The sequence below is a fragment of the Ixodes scapularis genome, unplaced genomic scaffold (assembly GCF_016920785.2).
Source record: "Ixodes scapularis isolate PalLabHiFi unplaced genomic scaffold, ASM1692078v2 PGA_scaffold13__105_contigs__length_92229423, whole genome shotgun sequence".
Taxonomy (NCBI): Eukaryota; Metazoa; Arthropoda; class Arachnida; order Ixodida; family Ixodidae; genus Ixodes; species Ixodes scapularis.
The window spans coordinates 42,456,398-42,477,221 of record NW_024609839.1 but is presented as its reverse complement, the minus strand read 5'-3'; the positions used below and the strand labels follow the sequence as shown (position 1 = coordinate 42,477,221).

The 20,824-nt window shown below is 47.7% G+C and overlaps 1 protein-coding gene across 3 annotated transcripts in view; it reads right to left on the bottom strand.

Moving 5' to 3' along the window:
• Positions 1–18,067, bottom strand: part of LOC8035057 (phospholipid-transporting ATPase IA) — a 132,079-nt gene extending 114,012 nt beyond the window's left edge. For 2 of the 3 annotated variants that reach the window (XM_040500572.2, XM_042289880.1), the window contains exons 1-2: positions 17,960–18,032; positions 13,657–13,747 (exon numbers count right to left, since the gene is read on the bottom strand). In XM_040500572.2, coding sequence (XP_040356506.2) covers positions 13,657–13,747; positions 17,960–18,001 — 133 coding nt within the window. In that variant the 5' untranslated portion in view covers positions 18,002–18,032. Of the gene's footprint in view, positions 1–13,656; positions 13,748–17,959 lie in introns of all 3 variants that reach the window. The other variant, XM_040500573.2, reaches the window with a different exon arrangement.
• Positions 18,068–20,824: the final 2,757 nt, after the last annotated feature.

The window sequence follows — 20,824 nt, the reverse complement described above, 5'->3', positions numbered from 1 at the left end:
GGCGCGGCCACTTCACGAGAGGGCGCGCTCGGCCGTCGGCCGCTACCTCGGCAGTAGCGAAACGTGGCCGTCCACGCCAGTACGCCGCAGGCGAACTAAGGGAGCAGAAGAACGACATTTATGCTTTCGCCTTCACACCTCAAAAGAAGTGCTTAGGTGTCCTCGGAATTTGTTCATTGAGGGCTGAGCTTTGTGCGAAATTGCAGCGGCCGTATTTTTCTTTGATTCGTTTTTATGACATGAGCGCTTACAGGCTCGCCTTTTAGTTCCGTTCCGTTACTCCGTAATCGCTTGTTCATCTCTTAATGGCTTGTCTGTATTTGTTTGTGTCCGGCTGAGTTAGTTTTTTTGTTATTGTACAACTGTTAAAAATGTGTTGTTTTTGTTGAAATTGTATTTCTTGCTCATTTCCCGTGATTGTGTCGATAAGATCAAATTGTGTTTAACTAATTGAGTCTTGTTAATTTGCCAAGTGATTATCTGCATGAAGGTGACCTGCAGTGACGTTTTGTTTGCTCTTGCATTTTCTGAATATCGCATTTGGAGCTATTTTGCTGTATTTAATAGAAAATAAATAGTTCCTGTACAAAAATGCCAGATGTGAATTGGCAGCAATGGTGACGTGTTTGCCTGTTTTCATGTGAAGACAAAATATGTAACTGACGATGCCTGAGCGCCTGCGCGTTTGTGAAACTGCTAGGAAGCAGCGTCTATGCACGGAATAAAAGAGGGAGAGGAGGTGAAATTGGAGGGAGAGAGGTGAGAGAGGGCAATTTGAGACGGAGGGCAGTGTGGAGACAAAAGGTGGCTGCAAATCCACCCCCCCCCCCCCCCTTCCTGTCCTTCCCCGGAAAGTTTAAAACTTCCCGCCTATGTCGCCCAGACATAAAGCCGTGCTGAGACGGGGCTAAGACATTTAACTTTTGAAGAAACGCGGTCATTGTTTTATAAATATGTTCTTCAACTACTAGCTAAAGACGGTAGAATGGATATGGGACTGTAACTTTCAACACGATCACGCGCACCACTTTTGTAAAGAGGTCTGTCTGATTATTAATGTTTCTCAACCCTGCAGGAATGACTCCCGAATAAATAATCTCATTTACTATGTATAGTAATATTTTACTCAGTGTTTCATAATTGTGTTGTAGGTCGCTGAGGCGAATATTCTTATCCGAGTGATTTATTTGGCTTAAAGGGACTGACAGGGTATTTATGCTCGCCAAAGTTTTTTTTTTTTTTTTTTACATTTTAAATGAGCGCCCAACTACCCGGATCACAAGTTGAGGCTTGAAATTCGTTTTCTTTCCAGCCGAAAACCGCCGATCGAGAACTGGCCGGTTTGAGTCGCGCTCACTCTCTTCTCCGTGGTAACAACCGTTAAATATAATCGAAGTCGTGGGTCATCGAAGGCACACATTCAATATTAAAAATAGAAAAGAAATAGGATACCCATTTTTTTCTGGCTTCTAAAAAGTCGCAAGAAAGTTTATTGATCAAGAAAGAAAGAAGTTGCACAGCCACGCGATATTTTCCAACTCTCTCCCCCTCTATGCCTTCTTCCTCTCCAGTGCAGTTTAGGTTTCGATCAGTGGCATTCTTTTTTTTATTTTATTAAAATATATCACATTTGCATCTAAGTCATACTCCATGTTACATCTACGGCTGTACTGTTCTCCGGAATTTATATTTGTTTGCATTTGGTTGGCCATCAGTGTTTGCTCAGAGACTGTACTCTGCAATGTTCCTATCTCGGGTCTAAGCAGCATCGCTTCTTCGCCATTTTCCAAAGCAAGTTTCCTGACAGATTCATACTTTTTTTACTGATTATTGGAAACTCTTGATTGTCTCTTTCATAACAACAACTGATGGTTTCAAAGAAAGGAGGTCGTCTCCGTTTGCAGGAAGATCAGATAGCCATTCAACATTTGTTTTCCGAGGGTAAAGCAACTCAAGGTTGGTGTTTGCGCCAGCCAGTTGCATAGAAACGTCACTTTTAGCGAGTGACGAAGACTCAGTGACACCGCTTATAGTTAATCTACTTAAACGAGCGAGTTCCACACCTTTGGCAGATTCATTTATCGCGTTTTGCAGCTCCAATTGACCTGAATGTTCAGTCCGATATGCCGGGGCGTGCCTCGAGATGGTAAACATGATTACAGGGACCACCCTTGATAAAACTTCCGTCAGACGGTACAGACTTGAAACATGCAATGCAATCAGTGGGGCTTGGGCCAGACATGACTTATACGAAATGCAAAATTTCAAAGGCACATATAAAAAGAAAAGTTTTCAAAAGATAGTTTTTGCAGTCGACGGCGGAAATGGTAACAAGACTATTAAAAAATTAATAATATAGATTTTTATTTGCGCAGTTCAGTTTGCTCGTTCGGCAGCGTGCAAGGCTCGACAGAAAGGTTAGCAGGCACGTAGCCAGGGGGTGGGGGCATGGGACCCGGGCACCCCCCGCCCCAAAATCTTTCATTTTGCTGGGACCTCCTCTCCCCCCTCCCCTTCATGCCATGGGTGCCCCCCCCCCCCCCCACCCCCCCCGAAACAAAATCCTGGCTACGTGCCTGAAGGTTAGGATTCTTAGGCGTTTGCGCCTGCTAGCCCGCTACCGGTTGGGTGGATATAGACACACACATGTATAATAATAAGAGAATATACGCAAAACAAAACACCCACGAAAAAAAAAAACACCCATCTACCTTTTCCTACCCCGACACAGACCACAGAGCAAGGGGCACAACCGTGAATCCAGTGCAGCTGGCGCCTCGACTGCGAGCGCTTGCACCGCTGTGACGCATGTCAGTTCTCCCCGACCCACGATCGCAGCCCTCACCATGGCCCAGTCCAAGGAGGAACGAAGGCAAGTGGACCCACCGCGGAGCCCTCTGTGTGCCCTCCCTCGAGAAGAATTCAAGCGACATGTATTTCCTGCACAGCTCTTGGGATTCCTCCCCACTCCGCGGAAGGGGCTTGCGCTCCCTCAGCAGAACAGAGTGGAACTCCCCGATGGCTTTTGGGAGTAACGACACGTTGTGCCTCTCTGTTCTAGCGTGCGGTACGGCTCAGGCTGGCCAGCGCGCCTGTTCATGTGCACTGCCACCTCTAAGAACGTCCCAGGCAGCGAGCCGTCCAACACGCCGCAAACCAGCCGCATGCGAGCCACTTGCCGCCGTTGTTCAAGCGACCGCACACCAACCCTTTCCTAACGGATGTTTTGCGGTGCGTCGGTGAAACCTGTAGTGCGCGCACACAGAGTGCGTGAAGCTCTCCACGGCACGCTCTCAAGCCGGGTAATGAGGTGCTGCTGTGAAGGGGACCATACCACACTGCAGTACTCCAGTGACGGCTACGGGACTGCAGTGTATACTCCGCATGGCTTGGAGACGCGCGACAAAAAACCGCGATACAAAGCCCATTGTGCGACGAGCCGGCGGCGACACAGGCAACATGGGCGGAAGAGACCAGCGCTCGGGTAAATGTGACTTCTTAAGACGGGCAGTGTGTCGCACACAGTCAAAGGCACATCAAGTAAATGGTAGGAGGGAGTGTCGATCCATGCGAGCAGCGCTAAAGCGCATCGTATACCTTTTAGCAGGGCTCCTGCGCAGGTACAGTTACTGCCTTCCCAGCACTATATCTTGCTAAGGTCGTCGTGGAGGTGCTCACAGGTGGCTGCTGTAATAAGTGGAGCCAAAATTGAGGTGTCGTCGGCATACTGGACGAAAAGAAACCTGTCGTCTGGGGGCATGCCATTCACAAAACAGAGGAACAGTGTGGGACTCAAGACTGATCCCTCCGCGACACCCCCCTGAGCCCTGTACCCGGGGCGGTCCCCCCCCCCCCCCCCCCCCCTTCGTGATGCCACTGCCTGCGGCTCTCCTGATGGGACCCTCATGTCAACCGAGCAAGCACCACGCCCACTGTGACCAACTTATTGAGTGCGGTCCCTTTGGAAGTTCGGGATCCATCTGAGTAGGGATGAGGTCCGTATCTATGCGGACGTCAATATTATTGCTCACAACGTGACCTGGAGTTGCCAGAACAGTTTCACAGCTACGGTTGTGTCGAAAACCATGCTACGCATTTGAAAGGCAATCCATGGATTCTAAGAAGTTGAGCAGATGACTGTTCACAACACGTTCTTATGTGCGACACATGATTGAGGTTATGGAAACTGGCCGGTAATTCTTCGCGTCATCCGTTCGCTTTCCTTCCCCCTTGTGGATAAGCGTGATGGAGGCACGACGCCAGCTGGCAGGGACAGATTTCTCGTCAAGGAGAGCCTGTAGCACTTTGGAGAGAGATGGTAGTGTGTGCTGCGCACTTATCTTGAAGAAAGCGGGGACCACACCATTAGGCCCAGGGCTTTCCACAGGCTTAATCTTGGCGATGGCAATGCGTAAGGCATCCGCAGAAAATGAATCTGTTTCAAGGGTGGGCGCGCCGTCATCAGATGGCGAGGGTGCGTTAGGAACAGGTTGTGAAAAACGCCGGACCGTATCTGTACCGTAGACTGAAGAAATATTCGCAGAGTGTGCTGTGATCTCTCCGGGAGCGTCAATCATTCTGACGTTGCCGTTGACGATGGGACCTTGGCTGGTTTTCCGAAGACGGCTCATATTCGACCAGGAAATCTTCTGGTCGTCCTTTGCATTCTGGGCTATTCTGGCGGTGTATGCTTGATGCGCAACATAAAAATCGGCCTTCGGGGATCGCTGGTGGTCCTTGATGATCTGCAACGTTGCAGTTGGTGCGAGAGGCTTTCTTAAACTAGGCCCTTTTTGTCCTGGCTGCCTTCATCAACTAGGGATTAATCCAAGGGGAGTACTTGCGTTTCGAAGGATGGATACAGGCGGGCACATATTCCTTCTGAATTGCCCCAGCAAGATAGCACCAAAGGCACAAGTCAAAGTTGCCGAGAGACTATTCCCCGGTCGTTGTGATGCACCAAGGTGCGAGGTGCGCTATAGACGTGCAAGGTGACTGTGGTCAGTCTAGTCAGACTTTCACAGAGTACGTGCCTGGTGGCCCCTGCGTGGTTTCAACGCGCTGTATGCGACCTCAACGGGCAACATGTCGGTTGTCTCACGCGAGATGATGCGGGTCCGGTCTGCCACAAACAGGAGATTAAAAAAACTGGGAGCGCCGTCACGCGTCGTGTACGTTGATCCAAGACAGGCCTGCGTGAGGCCAGCTTATGTTGCAATGTCGAGAAGGACGTCGTCAGATTGATCAGTGGAAACCAGTTCTTCCTAAGTGAACCAGTCGATGTGCGCGTTGAAATTGCCGAACACCAGTATGTTCGTGTAATTCTTGGAAGAGGCAGCCTGTAAAGACGCATTGAGAAGATTTTAGGATTCATCCCGTGTCGACGGCGGACAGTAGACACAGCTTACTAGGGTTGTACTGCGAGGCAGACGAAGTTCCACGAAAAGCGCCTCCTCGGTGTCCATGTGGCGGGTCATGCACGCCGACGCCGGAAAAACCAGAAGGACGCTGCCACCCCGGCTACTTCTGTCTCTGCGGAACACGACGTAAATGTCAGTGTCGAAGAGCTCGCTGTCGACTACACTTGAATCAAGCCAAGTCCCCGTAAGCAGGATTATGGAGCTTGGCGGGAGCGTGGACACATGCGCCTGGAGGTCGACGATCTTTTTTCGAATGCTCCGGCAGTTGCTATACTAAAACGTGATCGTTTTGTGCGCGTGCCCAGACGATGCAATGCTCGTAGTGACGATGGGGGCCGTGGAGAGAACTTTCGAGGAAGCAACGGAGGTGTCTAATAAGTCATCCGCGAAGTTTGGCAGCGAATAGCTCAGGCGATATGACGGGTCGCTGCTGGAGTACAGTTTTTGATTCTGTGGCAAAAGCACGTAGACATATGGACACCCCAATACGCAGTCCAAAAAAAAAGTGGAATGCCGAATGTGTGAATACTTGAGATTAGCAGAACTCCTTTTCGAGCGGAAATGAAACGACGATATAAAACTGTAATGTACGGCGTATGTAGCGCTCGAGGCATGGGAACGGGAGCTCACAGCTGCGGGATTTTCGCGAGCCGCGTCCCAGGGAGTTACGGGTCGCATGCGGCCCACGGGCCGCGTGTTTGAGACCCCTGACCTATACTAGAGCCACTAATTGAGCTACGTTTGAAGTATCGGCCCTCTGTTCCTCGATCTGCTAAGGGAAGCCGCCCTCTTGGTGCTTACAGCAGAGCAGACGCTACTGTCGATCGTCACAATTGAAAAATACGACTTCCTCAGCTTTAAACACGGTGGTAAGAAGCTCAGGTGATATTGTTTTGCTCTGTTGCGAACTGTCCTAACATTTCTAAAGGACAGAAAGCGGTTCCTGTAATTTCAGATAGAACTTCAGATAACTGGCACCCAAGATTTTAAGCACCAAGATGGCTGAAGCCTCGTTACTCTGAAACGTAGCTTATTTAGTGACTCGATTCTGTACTATGGTGGCTGAAGGGGGCGGTGTGATCATTGCCTGCATCAGTCCATTCCTGAGATCAATGGTGTCACTAAAAGGGGGGGGGGGGGGACCACCCTGAGTGCAACGCTCAGGCAACACCTCCTAGATAACAAAGCCGTAGTGCTGAATGAGATGGCGTCATCAGAGAAGGCCAACGCTGGTCACAAATTGGACACGACAATTGCGTCAACAATCGGCTCAAACTTGACTGGAAGCCGAGCGCTGACGCAACGTTCGTTTCCAACCTGTGTCCAGTGTTGGCCTTCTCTGATGGCACAAAAATGTCAGCACTACGGCCTTGTCCTCTAGGCGGTGTTGGCTCACGGGGATGTCGCGGCGGGCCACAGGAAAGGGGGGGGGGGGGGGGTGTCATCGGGGCGGGCCACTACACCGGGTGCCGTTGACCCCAGTGACGCCGCTACCAGAGATCCGGGACGGAAGTAGATGGCACAGTCATCGAATATCTTATCAAAACATCTGCCAAGAACCGCGCGCCATTTGCCGCGTCGCCACTTGTGCTGTGATCGTTTGCTATCGTAGCGTACTCAGTTGCATGCTGCTAATGACCGGTTTTCCACCCATTGCACTTTACCTCGTTTCCTGTAACGGTTTTCCGCTACGGGAATGAACTCGAACCTTCACAAAAGCCATAGCTGGCGGACAATAAACATGAAAATTCAGCCGTTGCACTGCGGGACGATCTGTTACATTGTGCTCTCCTTCTCGAGAAAGTATGATACCTTCGTTGAATATTGCACTTTCTCGGCTAATAACATGAATGTGCCAGCGCCTCAGTTACTGAAGCAACTTTCAAAATGAAGCTCGCACAAACAAATAATCCAGGATATTTATTTTCGAGGATTGGAGACCGACTTCGTACTTTTGTGTAGAGGAGAGAAAAATGTACCAAAAATGCACCTGTGAGGTTAGTTGACCGAACTCTCACTCTGGCGCAGTGATATTTCTCACTCTGGCGTTGAATAATATTTCCCCCTTTCAGACGTCTTTCATCAAGCAAAGTACGTTGTAACACTAATAAATATGTGTGTTTGTACGGAGACTTTAGTAATTTTCTTCGTTTTTACTTTGGTATTAAATGAGGGAAAACAAACTCGACTTCCTGAACGCTTTGATTGCGAGAGTGCAATCTGCCTCTGAGATTCAGCCGCATGGTTTGACGTTGTGGTAGGATAACGTATCCAGTGCGACCTGAGACATGACGTGCTCCACACTTTTGTGATTACACAACCGCACACTTGTGATGCCATGTCCATGTCAAAGCAAGCAGGGGCGCGGCTGAGGTAGATGATTGACTGAGCAGATCTATAACGTTTTCATCAGATTCGATCCCAGCGCCCCCACATTTGTCCTGAAGTCGTGAATTATTTGTCTTCGTGCGCTGAAATTAAAGTGGGCTAGGCGGAAGTGATCATAGGCGAGGCGGATGCGATCATAAGCGAGCGAGGGTTCATCAGTCGATCCATGATATGCTGGAACCTGCCCCAATGCGACGAGCATATTGCGACTGGATTCAGATGCTCATTGTGTTCATGCGACAAAGACTGCACGTCTATAAAAGCTCTGACAGTACACTCGGGTACCGGAAACTAGGCAGATCTGGAGCTCAGATTGGTAAAGGCAGATATCACAACAATTTTAACCTCTTCTTCTTTTCTTTCTGATCCTAGAAAACTAATTTCCTATTTGGCTAAAACAAGGTGCCGTGTATCACGTGTGACTTGACTGAGAGCAACAGTGCCGTTGTTCGGATCATGTACGGGTGGAGTTTCCGCCACAATCCCGAGAAGCAAAGATCACCCACATCATCGCTTGCAGCCTACTATGCCGAACCACCTCACCTATTTAAAATCAGGTCAAATCAAATCTTTTATCTTCCAGAAAACTGGAAGGATCGCCGGATAAAAATATGTTAAAAAACAGCTTGACTGGTCCTGGGATCCCTTTACAGTTGGAAGGCCACAACATCGTTCCATCTCCGCATATCAAAATCCTCGGTATGACCTTTCAGGCCAACTGCGCGAACACCATCCTGATAAATAAACTCAAACACACCACAGACCAAGTCACCCACATGGTTTGACGTATAACCACCAAAACGAGATGTATGCGCGAGGCCGACACGGTTCGCCTAGTCCAGGCATTCATAATCTCCTGCATTACGTATGCCATACCTTATGCAGTCCTAACCAAAACAGAATTCTCGAAGGTTAATGTAATGATCAGAAAAGCCTACAAACAGGCCTTCGGACTTTCCGTCAGCACGGCCACCGACAAACTGCTAAAACTCGGCCTACACAACACAGCTGACGAGCTCATAGAAGCCCATCTTTCCAGCCAGAAAATGAGGCCGGGAGCCACGGGCGCAGGAAGACTTCTTCTCCCTCGACTGTGACTCATGCATATCCAACTAGCCCACCTCAATATCTTAGTATCTTATCACAACCCCTCAACAGCATCCTCATTCTGAAATCACGACGCTTTTAAGGGTCCGGAGACACCTCTCCATCTCACCGCTCCCCCGCAACATGCACCCCGTGCATCATGCTGGACGAAGAGAGGCGAGAGCCCAACCCATTTAAAAACGCCATGGCCACGAACCAACCACCGCATACAAGGACGCGGCCTCTTATCCCGGCATAAGAGCCATGACAGCCGCCGTCGTCCAACAAAATCACCATGTCAACAGCATCACACTACCAAGATACAAACCCTTAAAAGCGGAAAAGGCGGCCATCACTCTTGCCATTGCGCAAAACTACAGCCGAAGTCATCATTACCGACTCGCAGCACGCGTGCCGTAATTTCTCGAGAGGAAGAATCCAACGTACAAGAGAACGGGTCATCTCCCAACACCCGCCGGATAGACTCATCACTAGCATATGGACACCCGCCCACTCCGCTGTACCAGGCAATACAACCGCCCACCTGTTGGCCCGAGAGTTATTCCGCCGGGCCCTGGGAGACGAGCAGGAGCGGCCGGTCCCTTGGTAACATATCAAGAGATCACGCAGCACTATAGGTTGGAGCGACGTACCTACCCACCCCCGCGTAAACAACTATCGAAAGAGTAGCAGGAACGACATCACCGTGCCCTACAGACTAACACGTTCCCCCATCCCACTAAATGCCACATCTTTTTTCCCACCCTCTATTCCCTGTTATGCCGCTCCAGCGGAGCCCCTGGGACCCTCCTTCCAGGCACGTAGCCAGGGGGAGGGGGTGGGGGGTCGGGAAGGTCTATGCCCCCTCCCCCCCCCCCCCAAAAAAAAAAAAAAAAAAACTCATTTTGCCGGGAGCCTTCTCTCCCCCCTCCCCTTCATACAGCGTTTTGTCATGGGCGGGCCCCCCTCTACTGACGTCAACTCCTGGTTAGCTGAGTTGATAGAGCGCTGCATTAGAAATGGAGAGGTCCCTGGTTCGATAACAGGACCAGGCAGGTTTTTTCGGTCGCGCACCAGTCATCTAGCTGCTTTTGGATATTTGTGTTTGTCCTTTGTTCCTCTTGTTTTCCTTCTCCAGGAATTATTATCGTCACTGCAATGAACGCACTCTTATACGCTTTTATGGAAAGGTGTAAACGTTTGCGCCATACCGAAAGTGTGGAAAGCTTCATGTTCGAGAAGACAGCGAAGTATGGCGCTTCTTTTTTACGGCCAGGTGGCCTTTATCGGCTCGCGATGAGGTGATTCGAATAGATAAGGGGACGTTGCTACACGCACCCCCTGCGGAGGATGACGTCCCTTTCGGGTGGGACCTCCCCCTGTTCTTTCTGCGTCTAGTTTAGCTATCTTGTCTGCTCACGGCTTAAAATTTACGACAAAGATGTTGTCTGCTCACGGCTTAAAATTTACGGCAAAGATGTGTGGCCCGTCAGGACGGGCCACACATCTTTCATTGGGATGTATTACCTAAAATTAATACTTCAAAAATAAATTAGTGAATTTTATGTAGTTACTTTGTTAATTGTTACTTTACACACGTAACCTAACGTCCGCTGTGGTAAATACTATTATCCTCAAGGTACCTTTTTCTTGTGTGTGTTTTTTTTTTCTTTAATGTTGTTGTTTGCTTTGTTTTTTGCCCTGGGCGAAGTTGATAACGATGGAGGCTAGTAGAAAGGCGATATTGGTTAATTAATTAGCTTAGGAACTTAAATGTTTCAATTAAGTTTGCTTATATTTTTTGTAATGTGATTGAATAATTTAGGATCAATCTAATTATAGTTCAGCCATGACGTCCTTTTTTTATTAAAAAAGTCGCTGGGGGCAACGAGAAATGACATCCAACTCAATCAAATATTTATGTAGAGCATTTAAACCATGCACCTCGTCCTTTCATATTTCAGAACAAAGGAGAGTTCTTAGAATCCGCGCTGTTCGACGTCAGTACACTGCGGACCTCCATTGGACTCCCGCTCAGGCGATCCGTAATGAAAGTGCGACAAAATATAAACTAGCGCAAAACATTATTATACGTCTGCCATTAAAGGGGGAAAAAAAAACTGCGCAGAGGCACACCTCATTCCGAAAACGACAAAAAGTAGTGGTGATTACGCGTGCGAGAGACCGAAATCGACGGTAACGTTGTCTGGGAATTCTCATATTGTTGATCGCGAGTTGTAGTCGCGGTCAACAAAACAGGCACGCGTGCAAATTGCTTCGCGGTATAATCGAGACCTTTTTTCTTTGTGTTACTTATAACAGCTTCGAAATAATAATAGAGAAAAAAAAACGATTCGAATCGGCGTAAAAAGTAATTTTAAAATTATTGCGGCGCTCTTAAATTATCCTGTATAAGGTTTGTAATAATTCTCGAAGGAACGCATATTGCTTCGATTTGAATATCGAGCGTACAACCATTATGTCGATACTCATGGCCGTCATTTCCACCGCCGCTCCCTGCCGCACGCACGTTTTCGGTGCTGATACAGGGTCATACAGAAAGATACACGCGCAAAATAAGTTAAAAAAAAAATCGCACGATAGAAAAGAGAAGCAGGACATAGTAAGAATATTCAGTGTAATTTCTTTTTGTCAATCGATCGATCAACTAATAAAGTCTCCAAATAACTTAGTAACGATAAGGCCTGGGAGCAGACCGACGCTTAAATTAACGATCTTTTACCGCCGAATTCAGAAACCTCACTCAAACTACACTCAAACTGAAGGGCCCCTCCACTTCCTCGAGGAAGGCGCGAGGGCCGGCGCTGGCCAATTGCGAGGACGGATCCGTCCTCGTGATTGGCCAGCGCCAATCGCGAGGACTATAAAAACGTTTTGCTTTGGCACGTGGCATTATCTTCGAAGGTTTCCTGTAGAATGCAATAAATGTCTACAGCATTTATTTTTCCTTTTAAGATTGAAACAGAGTTGGGTCCATATTCTTTGTTCTTTAACAAAACTCCCAAACAAGCAAAGTGGTTGAGCCTGTTTTGTGACAGGCCCAACCCCTCGTGAGGACAAAAATGAGGAAGACCAAATGGAAAGGGCCGAACTAGCCAGACAAGCTAGGAAAGCCTACCTGAGGGGACTCGTGATGACCGAGGACTACCCGCTACCCGCTACCCAAGGAGTACGGAAGATAGAAAGCGACCAGACTTCGAAGAATTAGAACCAGTACGGCAAATACACCGGCCAAACTGGCAGCCTTTGGGCTAATTAAAGAAAAAAAAGTCAATCTGCAAGACCTGCAGCGAAAGCAAGACGGCAAGCACCAGGCACTTGCTATGGTCTAGAATAACACCGGAAGAAGGTCTGCGAACAACTAGCAGCCCACGACAAACCTACAACGCTAGAGCCTTGAGTGAAGGTTCATTCTTTTCTTACGATTGCGTCAGGGACCCGATGACTGAGAACGCCGATGGTCTGCGGACGTTGGTGGTCATAAAAATGACTCACAGGACTTCATCAAGTAGAGAAAAATAAAAAGAAACGTCTATTTACAGTAGAGATCGAATCGTTGCCTGACCGACGTTCTTCACGGCCCTCGCGCGTCCCCCTCCTTCTTCTTTTTCCATCTGCAAGTCTCGCTCGAGCCACAGCCGCGTCGCTCACTTTAAAGTCATCCTGAGCGAAAAGAAAGACGAAACCGAAACTACAGCCACTGTACCGAAACCTTGCGCATGCCGCGCCTCTGGATTTGAGGACTACCCGCTACCCGCTACCCAAGGAGTACGGAAGATAGAAAGCTACCAGACTTCGAAGAATTAGAACCAGTACGGCATTTACACCGGCCAAACTGGCAGCTTTGGGCTAATTAAAGAAAAAAAGTCAATCTGCAAGACCTGCAGCGAAAGCAAGACGGCAAGCACCAGGCACTTGCTATGGTCTAGAATAACACCGGAAGAAGGTCTGCGAACAACTAGCAGCCAACGACAAACCTACAACGCTAGAACCTTGGACCCACCCAAGAGGCGAAGAAGAACACCGAAAGGCGATCCTGGATTCCTTAGTGAAGTTTATCAGAAAGTACGAGACTCATTCATTAATTTAATAGCGCCATAGGCATTTCCTCCACCTTACAACCTCGGACACCCCTACCCCCAGCCTCAGGGCACACCATCCATGGACGAGGATCCTCACTTTCATTAAAACATACATGTTTTCAATCAGTAAATTTTTCTTAAACATCCGTCACATCGTTTGAAAATAAGATCGCCGATTCACTGACACGTACCTTACAAAATCACGCTGGACAAAACAACTCGTCTCCTCAGCTCCACGGTGTTTAGCATACGGATTTAGAAGGCGTACTGCTCACTCACTATACACATGGCGGCGAAAGGGCGCAATACACCCTGTCCGCGCGCGCTCTTTACAATCCCGGAATTTTTAGGTAGCAGCTCGAACAAATGTATTAGTCACGTATTAGTCATTTGACACCCCCCCCCCCCCCCCCCCCCCCCCACCGCGGCTAAAATTGGTCGGCCACTGTCAGCACCGCACCGAAAATTTATGATGGGAGCTCATAGTGGATTCGGTCGAAGGTTTCTTCCGTTTCGTTGTTCTCACGTTCGCTGTTTCCCTGCTACTTTTTCAAGGAAAACATCTCCGCAAGGTAATTAACTACCTCACAAATTGCCTTACAACGTAGTAGGATTCAGTTTCATTGGATTACAGTACTGCCATCGCTGTATCTACTCACGTGCTTCGTCATCACTGGCTTCTTGGCGCAACGGCTGCAACAGTTCAAGCTCCGTCGTGTGCCCGTAGCACCTCCACAAGAACTGGTCGCTCTGGGTGGCATCGAAACAAATGTACGATGATCACAAGAAAGGCTACGAAGGAGCCCTTTCTTACGAGGCCATTCCCCTTTCCTCCTCGCCACTGTAAACATGTTTGAGTGACACTGCTCACGTCCAGCCGAGACACGCATGCGCGCACAACCTTCCACTTTTAGTGATTCGTAACCGCACACTATTTCGCGGCATCATGAAGTGATATTTTCTTACCGTTCCCTCGTGGATGGGTGAGGTTACCCTTTTCTTTCTAATGATTTTGCGCAATCCGAACAATCCTTCTGTTGTCTGTGATAGGTTGTTGTGATAACGTCACCCTGACCTTTATGGAAGATGCACGCACTTATCGCTGGGCGGCGCCTTTGTGCAAAAGGTTTGGCTAGGTGGCCCAAGCCTCTGTTCAGTTTAAAGGGTTCGGCCGTATGCCCTCATCTATCCATTCATTCATTGGTTCAGTCTAATCTCATCAATTTCACCGTCTCCGTGTGTCTCTCTATTTTTCAAGTATAAGATAGCTGCCTACCGGGCCATGTATTTCTTGTATCTGTCTACCAGCAATCATTAAGTCATGGAAGCAGATGCTTAGTGCACGATAACGTGATGTTCAAAACAAGGGAGAGATAAACACATTTTAACGGCGGTCAAATTATTAATGAATGAATATATACAGTCCGCCACTAGAACATTAAAAAAAAACACCTAAAAATTGTTTTTCTTCTTCTTACGTGAATACGTACGCATCGGGCTTTATGGGAAATATAATGAAAAAATGAACAGTATATTGCGCATAGACCCTGAATTCGCGTCTTTGCGTTCAGGGTTACAAAACTGTAACGCTTCGTCACCACTGTGATATGTAAATGATCCTGAAAAAAAAATCGTTGTTACCAAGATATTGCTAAAATATAAATACCGATTTCAAATATTAAATTCACTCCAAAATTACTTTTCCAATTTTTTTTTTTTTTTGCTTCTTAGGATGTTTATGACTTTGTCTGCACACTTTTCGGTACACCTAAGCGGTTAATGGGGTACATCTTTGATTACAATAAAGGTGAAAATAACAGCGACAGTGGATAGGTTTATAAAACAATGTTTAATGTTGCAAACTAGGCGGCGACATGCGCTTCCTAGCATTTTTTTTTTTTTAATAGAGCAGTTGAGGCGGCTATGGTCTCCTACAACGGTCTGCAAGGTCGGGAATTTTGAAGCGTTTTATTTACGGCTTGAATTGTTGCAGCCAAAGCACCACCGTCAACCGTTTTGCCTTCTACTCTTGTTTCTGTTTGAAAGCGCGCGAATCTACTACTTTCCTTCAACACTGCACATGCGAATTTGCTTTTCGTCCACATATTAATTTCTGTAGTGGGTTCTTATTCCGCGTGACTTTTTTGAAAGATCGCTCGTGTTTTCCGCTCCATCAAAGCGTGGGATGTCGCGCAAGTTTACATAACATTTCATGCGATGCCTGAAAAAGAAAAGGAAAAGAAAACACCGTGGAGGCTATAGGTCCGACAGCAATATCAGAACATCATTCGAGGAACGTACGTTCGATATTCAAACTGCCTAAGCGAGTGGCATTCCAGCTCTGTGTATAGGACAAATAAAGCGAATGCCATGGCAAATCGTATCCACAAGCGAGAAAGAGCTATAGGAAATGTGTGCAGACACACGGGACAATGGAAGGCGCGCGTACGCTGAACAATTAAGGCGCGGAACTCTAGATGAAGACATCGTGCACAAACGCCTAAAATAATTGAAGTACCCGCGGCTATATCTTATAGTGGTCAGAGTCTCCATCTTTTGTTTGTTTATTTTATCGTGAATCGAAAGAGGAAAAAAAATGCTTTTAAGGGCGGGCGAAACCCGGATTGAATCGCGGTCTTGTTGCGGATGATTTCCAAACACGCCTCGTCCGGTGAACGCCTTCGTGTATCACGAGCGCAGCTTGAGAGCGCCGCTTGCACGCGAAGGCAGTGGCGGCGCAGTCGCCAGAGCCATAGAGTTGTTGCGCCAAGTAAATGTATTTTATGCCAGCCATCTCGAACGCCTCGATTTGAAACATTACTTCAAACATTAAATTACTTACATCCAAACTTAAAAAAAATATGTGACAAAAAAGAAGACGAAAGAGTGCACGAGAGAACTTATTCAACGCTCACACTGACAGGAGCATTTTTATAGACGCGTTTATTTCGCCATTCGATAGGCCTGTATTTGCAACATCGTATTAGGCATTTCCAATCGATTTTCAACTCGAGTTGCGTTAAAGCGGGGTAGCCGATTGGGGTTTACAATTTTCACTCACTAGCGTCGGACTCTTCGCAACTCGTGACTGGCTAGAAGACGTTCCCGCGAACGCTCCGGACTCCTTGGTGGTCAATGACGTTCTCTTATTTTCGGGCCGGGTAAGGAACACAGTCGCTGAGAGCCTAAGACGCCGGGCGGCGGAGAAAAGCTCACCGGAGAAAAGCTCACCGGAGAAAAGCTCACTGGAGATAAGCTCACCGGAGATAAGCTCACCGCATAACCGGCGGATGCGGAGAAAAGCTCACCGATATTTTTTTAGCTTAGCTTGATTCTGCGTCAAACGTGGCAATTTAACACAATTCGCATTCGTCACTTCATTAAAAATATGTCCTGGTTTTTGTAATATTCTTGAGGTTCATTAGGCATATTTACTAATCCCTCAGAAATTAGTAATCACCCATTCTGTAAATTAATGAAGCCGCAAGTATAAAATCAGAACATCGTACACCGGTAAGAAAAGGCAACAATTTATTGACAGCTGAGGGTTCGCCGTCAGTAGCCCTCTCAGATAAAGAGGTTTGTTTTTTGCGAGCTAATATGAATAGCGGTGTGTGAATCGCTTGAGGTCCAAATATTGTGTAGTGCCTAATAGATAAGTAGATGTTTGTTAATGTAATCAGTGTCGGCTACGCTGTTTTCTTTCTGTTAATTTCACTAACAATACTTAAGTTGCGAGAACAGCTTCCTCGTGTCGTGTTTGTTGTCTTCACTCCGTCGTCGTCATTTGAGCTGTTTTCATCATGTATAACGTTTAGCAACTCACCCAATTCGCTACCTACCTTACAAATGACTAGTTCTTATATAGCTCACGAATAACAACGGAGACAGTGTGCACCTCTGAAGGTCATGGGTGGCGCACCGTAGAAGGACACTATCGCACAAAGGGAACGTGTGGAAACACCAGCACGAACGGTTATAAAGCATGCATGTCCGTGGAAGAAAGAAGCCTCGATATCCTATTGACTTTTTTATCCTGCTTTCAAATGTAAACAAAAGCTTCAAAGAGAATTTCGAGCACCGCGGTGTTGCGCGTACACTTTTGGATTTTCGGCATTTACACCTTTGATTTTTAGGTTTTAGGCAGTCATCATTACGTGTTTTTTTTTTACTTTTTCCTGTTCTTCAAGTTCATAAAGATTTTAGTTGGGCTTTCGTTGCCTAGAGAGTAAGCTACAAAAAACACTGGCCCGCAATTATTAATTTGGGAGCAATATACCCATTAAGCTTAACAAATATTACAAAAGAGGACATTTTATTTTTTACAAAGCTGACGAATTTTAATGATAATAAATTGATATATGTTACGCACGATCCGACAGCCTCCATATAAAAAGAAGAAAAAATATTGGTGAGCTTTTCTGCGCATACGCTCAATGGCCGGTGAGCTTTTCTCCACATCCGCCGGTTTTGCGGTGAGCTTTTCTCCGGTGAGCTTATCTCCGGTGAGCTTTTCTCCGGTGAGCTTTTCTCCGGTGAGCTTTTCTCCGGGATTCAAGACGCCAGGGGTTCTTGCTTCGCGATTGATTCTGCGGCCTCAATGTCAATTGATGCCGCATTCTGGTTGGCCGCTGGGCGGTCAGAAGATTCTCGGTACTCTGCACGCACTGTTTCTTAACAGTGACTCTAGACACTGTTGTCGGCAGACTCACTTCATACGGATCAATGGGGGACAAGAGCCGATCTCGCCTAAAGAATTGGTCGCTTACTTCCAAGTGACCTGATAACGTACCCCCATAGTAGATAGTGCGGTCACGTGTATCAAAGTTGACAGTTGGTTAGACCCGCCGGTACGCGGCTCGAACTTCACTACACAGTGTCGGCTATTTGGGCGAAAGAGACAACAAGAATGCAATGGGTAATAAACCCGACCACGAGGCTTACACGCGACCTGTTCCTTACCTGGAGCAATCTTGTGTGTTCTGTGCCGCCGGTTGCTCTCATTGTAAGGGAGCCCGTACGACGGAATTATCGCGACATATACGAAACTTTTCTCGCTGCTAGGGGCTTATCAGAGAAAGCTGATCGGGAGCCGTGAATGACGTCACGACAGTCGCGATAACTGAACGCGCTTATCAGGCAGCTTCCAGTTCGACTGGACAGGTAACGCTACCCAGTGCGTATTTCTCGTAACTATGAGACGTACGACGGTGCCCGTCTCCGAAGCCGATTTTTAGCTGGCTTTGAGCGCCCGTGCTCTGGGGTTCCCCCGACGACGAAGTGCTCGCGTTCAATCGTTCGGTGGCGCGGTACTGCTCGAAGTTGCCATTTTTGGCCACCAGCGACCGACCGTGGCGCCTTTTGTCCACTGTCGCGACACTATGCGAGCGTCAGCGTCAGCGATCGGCAGGACCTTACTGAACCAATCGTACGACCGGAAGACGCGTGGTACAGACTCCATTAGGCCATGGTGCAAAGTCACCGTCACGCTGTTCACACATCATACAAAGTTTGCAGACACCGTCTGAAGCGTTCCTCGCAGGGCGGTTGCATTCACTATACAAAAAACTGTCTACCATCTTCGTATTAAGCGTGAAACATGCTCGGAAGATTCTCAAGACGCGTGCCCAAAGGTGCTTCTGTCATCAATGTTTTGCAGCGAACGTGTTTTGCGTGAGGTATGAGCGGTGCGGCTTAAAGACGAGGGAGTCACCCTGGCTCTAATAACCCCTTCTGGAAGACGTGCAACGCCGCCCGCCGCATTGAGAGGGATGTCGAGACGACGGAGGGTAGGCGGGCGAGCAGACGTGGACAGCGAGCAACTGCGCCGTCCCAACACGGCCACCGTAGCGCTTCGTCTTCTAGGTCAGGCACCGGAGGGCACGGATGGGACGCGACTGCTGCGTCGGTGCTCGGCGTGGTGTTCAATCGCCGAGACCCACCGCTCCAAACTTTCAGGAGACACTTCTGTACCTCGAACACACGCAGTGCTAGGTCTCCAGACTGCTTTCATTAAGTTGTAAGAGCAGAAGCACCCCGATGATACGCACCAAAGAATGATTGGGTCTTGCACTACATAGCGACTCGTGATTTCACGACGGTATCCGTCTCCCTGGCTTTCTGCCCGCGGGGTGACTGACTAGCCCACCCCGACCCAAAATTTTCATATAATATGAGACATATGCTTTTTATATTCATAGGTAAAATATTTACCAAATGTCCTATAATTACTTGTTCGTTCGCTTCATTCCAAAAGCTCGATTCTGCGTTCGAGTATCATCTCTCCCGGGAAGGTCGCTTTGCCACATACATTGTTGCCTTGCGGGAAAGCTTCAGAATGAGGCGTAGGTGAATCGTGTTCGAGTTCTAACGCGCAAACGACGTTTCTAAGTTTGCGCCATGCAGGGGAAGCTTGGCATCCCAGTTTCAGTGTTTACATTTTCTGTAGTGCTCGAGTGGAACAGGCTATGAGCCCAGCTCCTGCTCCAGCCCACCCTATACCCATACGCGCACACACAATCCTCGAGGGTCTGAACGATGCTTGCGGCTATCCCTAGGGGCTTGTGCTCTCTTCTTTTAATTGGGCGGTCAGGTCGTGTCCGGGTCTGTAGACTTCATTGTCCCATCTTTTATTCCGTTTCACACCAACTTGAACACACGTCCCCTTCTCAGATGTTTCCAGAAAAACATTCTAAGATATAATTCCAGCAGAGACCCCGCAGTTCTTCTTCTATTTACCGAAAGAATGATAAGCGACGACATTACAGTATTAATGAATAGTTACTAAAACCTCAGGAACGTATTGAAGAAACGTAATTCGAACCTCCAGAAAGACACTGCATGAGGCATTGTGAAGTGGCGCATTTTAAGACTGCTTGTAAGACAAGCGCACCAAGGGGACTGCTCCGGCATCGGGACTTGAATAATCATCGCATTGTTACTGTGCGTGTAAATGCAGTGGCAATGCACGTAAACTCAGTGACAATGCGCATAAACGCGGTGGTTGAACCTTACATTTTAGGCGCTACGAATGGATGCGTGTAGACGCAGTCATAGAGAACGCTTTACGCGATTCCAATCACGTGCCTTCAGGCCCCCACTAGGCAGATTCATCTTGTTATCTGGGTGAGCATCGTACCAACTGGCGTTCGTGTATCACTACTGCGTAAGGCACCTGAAAAGCCACAGGCTAGCATTCGTATTGCTCTGGCTAAACTGAAAATTAGGGTTTCGTGTTTTCGGATAAATCCGATAAACTCCGAAAAACACTCACCGGAAGAATTTTCAAACAATTCGAACTTATCCGAAAAACTTTATATTTCGAGATGACGATGGCAAAGTAAAAAGACACAAATTACAATATTTTACGAATGAAGTTCGTCAGAGCACAGGGCTAGTAGTTCTATAAAAAAGGACAATTTCTTTTTTCTTTTCTTTTTTTATGTTGGACTACTGACAGAAAGGAGTTTCCCGCTCATCTCGTCAAGGTTTGTTTAGTACAGTGGGCCAATGTACTTCTGGACCACAACAAAAGATACTGTTCCGGTTTCCAGTTTGAACCATACTCTTTGTGCTTCTTAGAGGGAGGAGGGGTTGTGTCCGAATAGCATTGAAAGATGTAGGCGAAAATAAGACAATAGACACCTTCAAGATGGCCGCCGTTGTCCCCGAAACCCCCCCCCCCCCCCCCCCCCCCGAAATTTTTTTCTGGGTACGGCCCTGGATGTGAACCTGCACATTTCATAGGATGGGGAAGGCAGCTGAAGTTTTTATACATTCAGGAGTTTGGAAATCTCAAAGTATCGATGTTTATTGAAGTAAAATTTG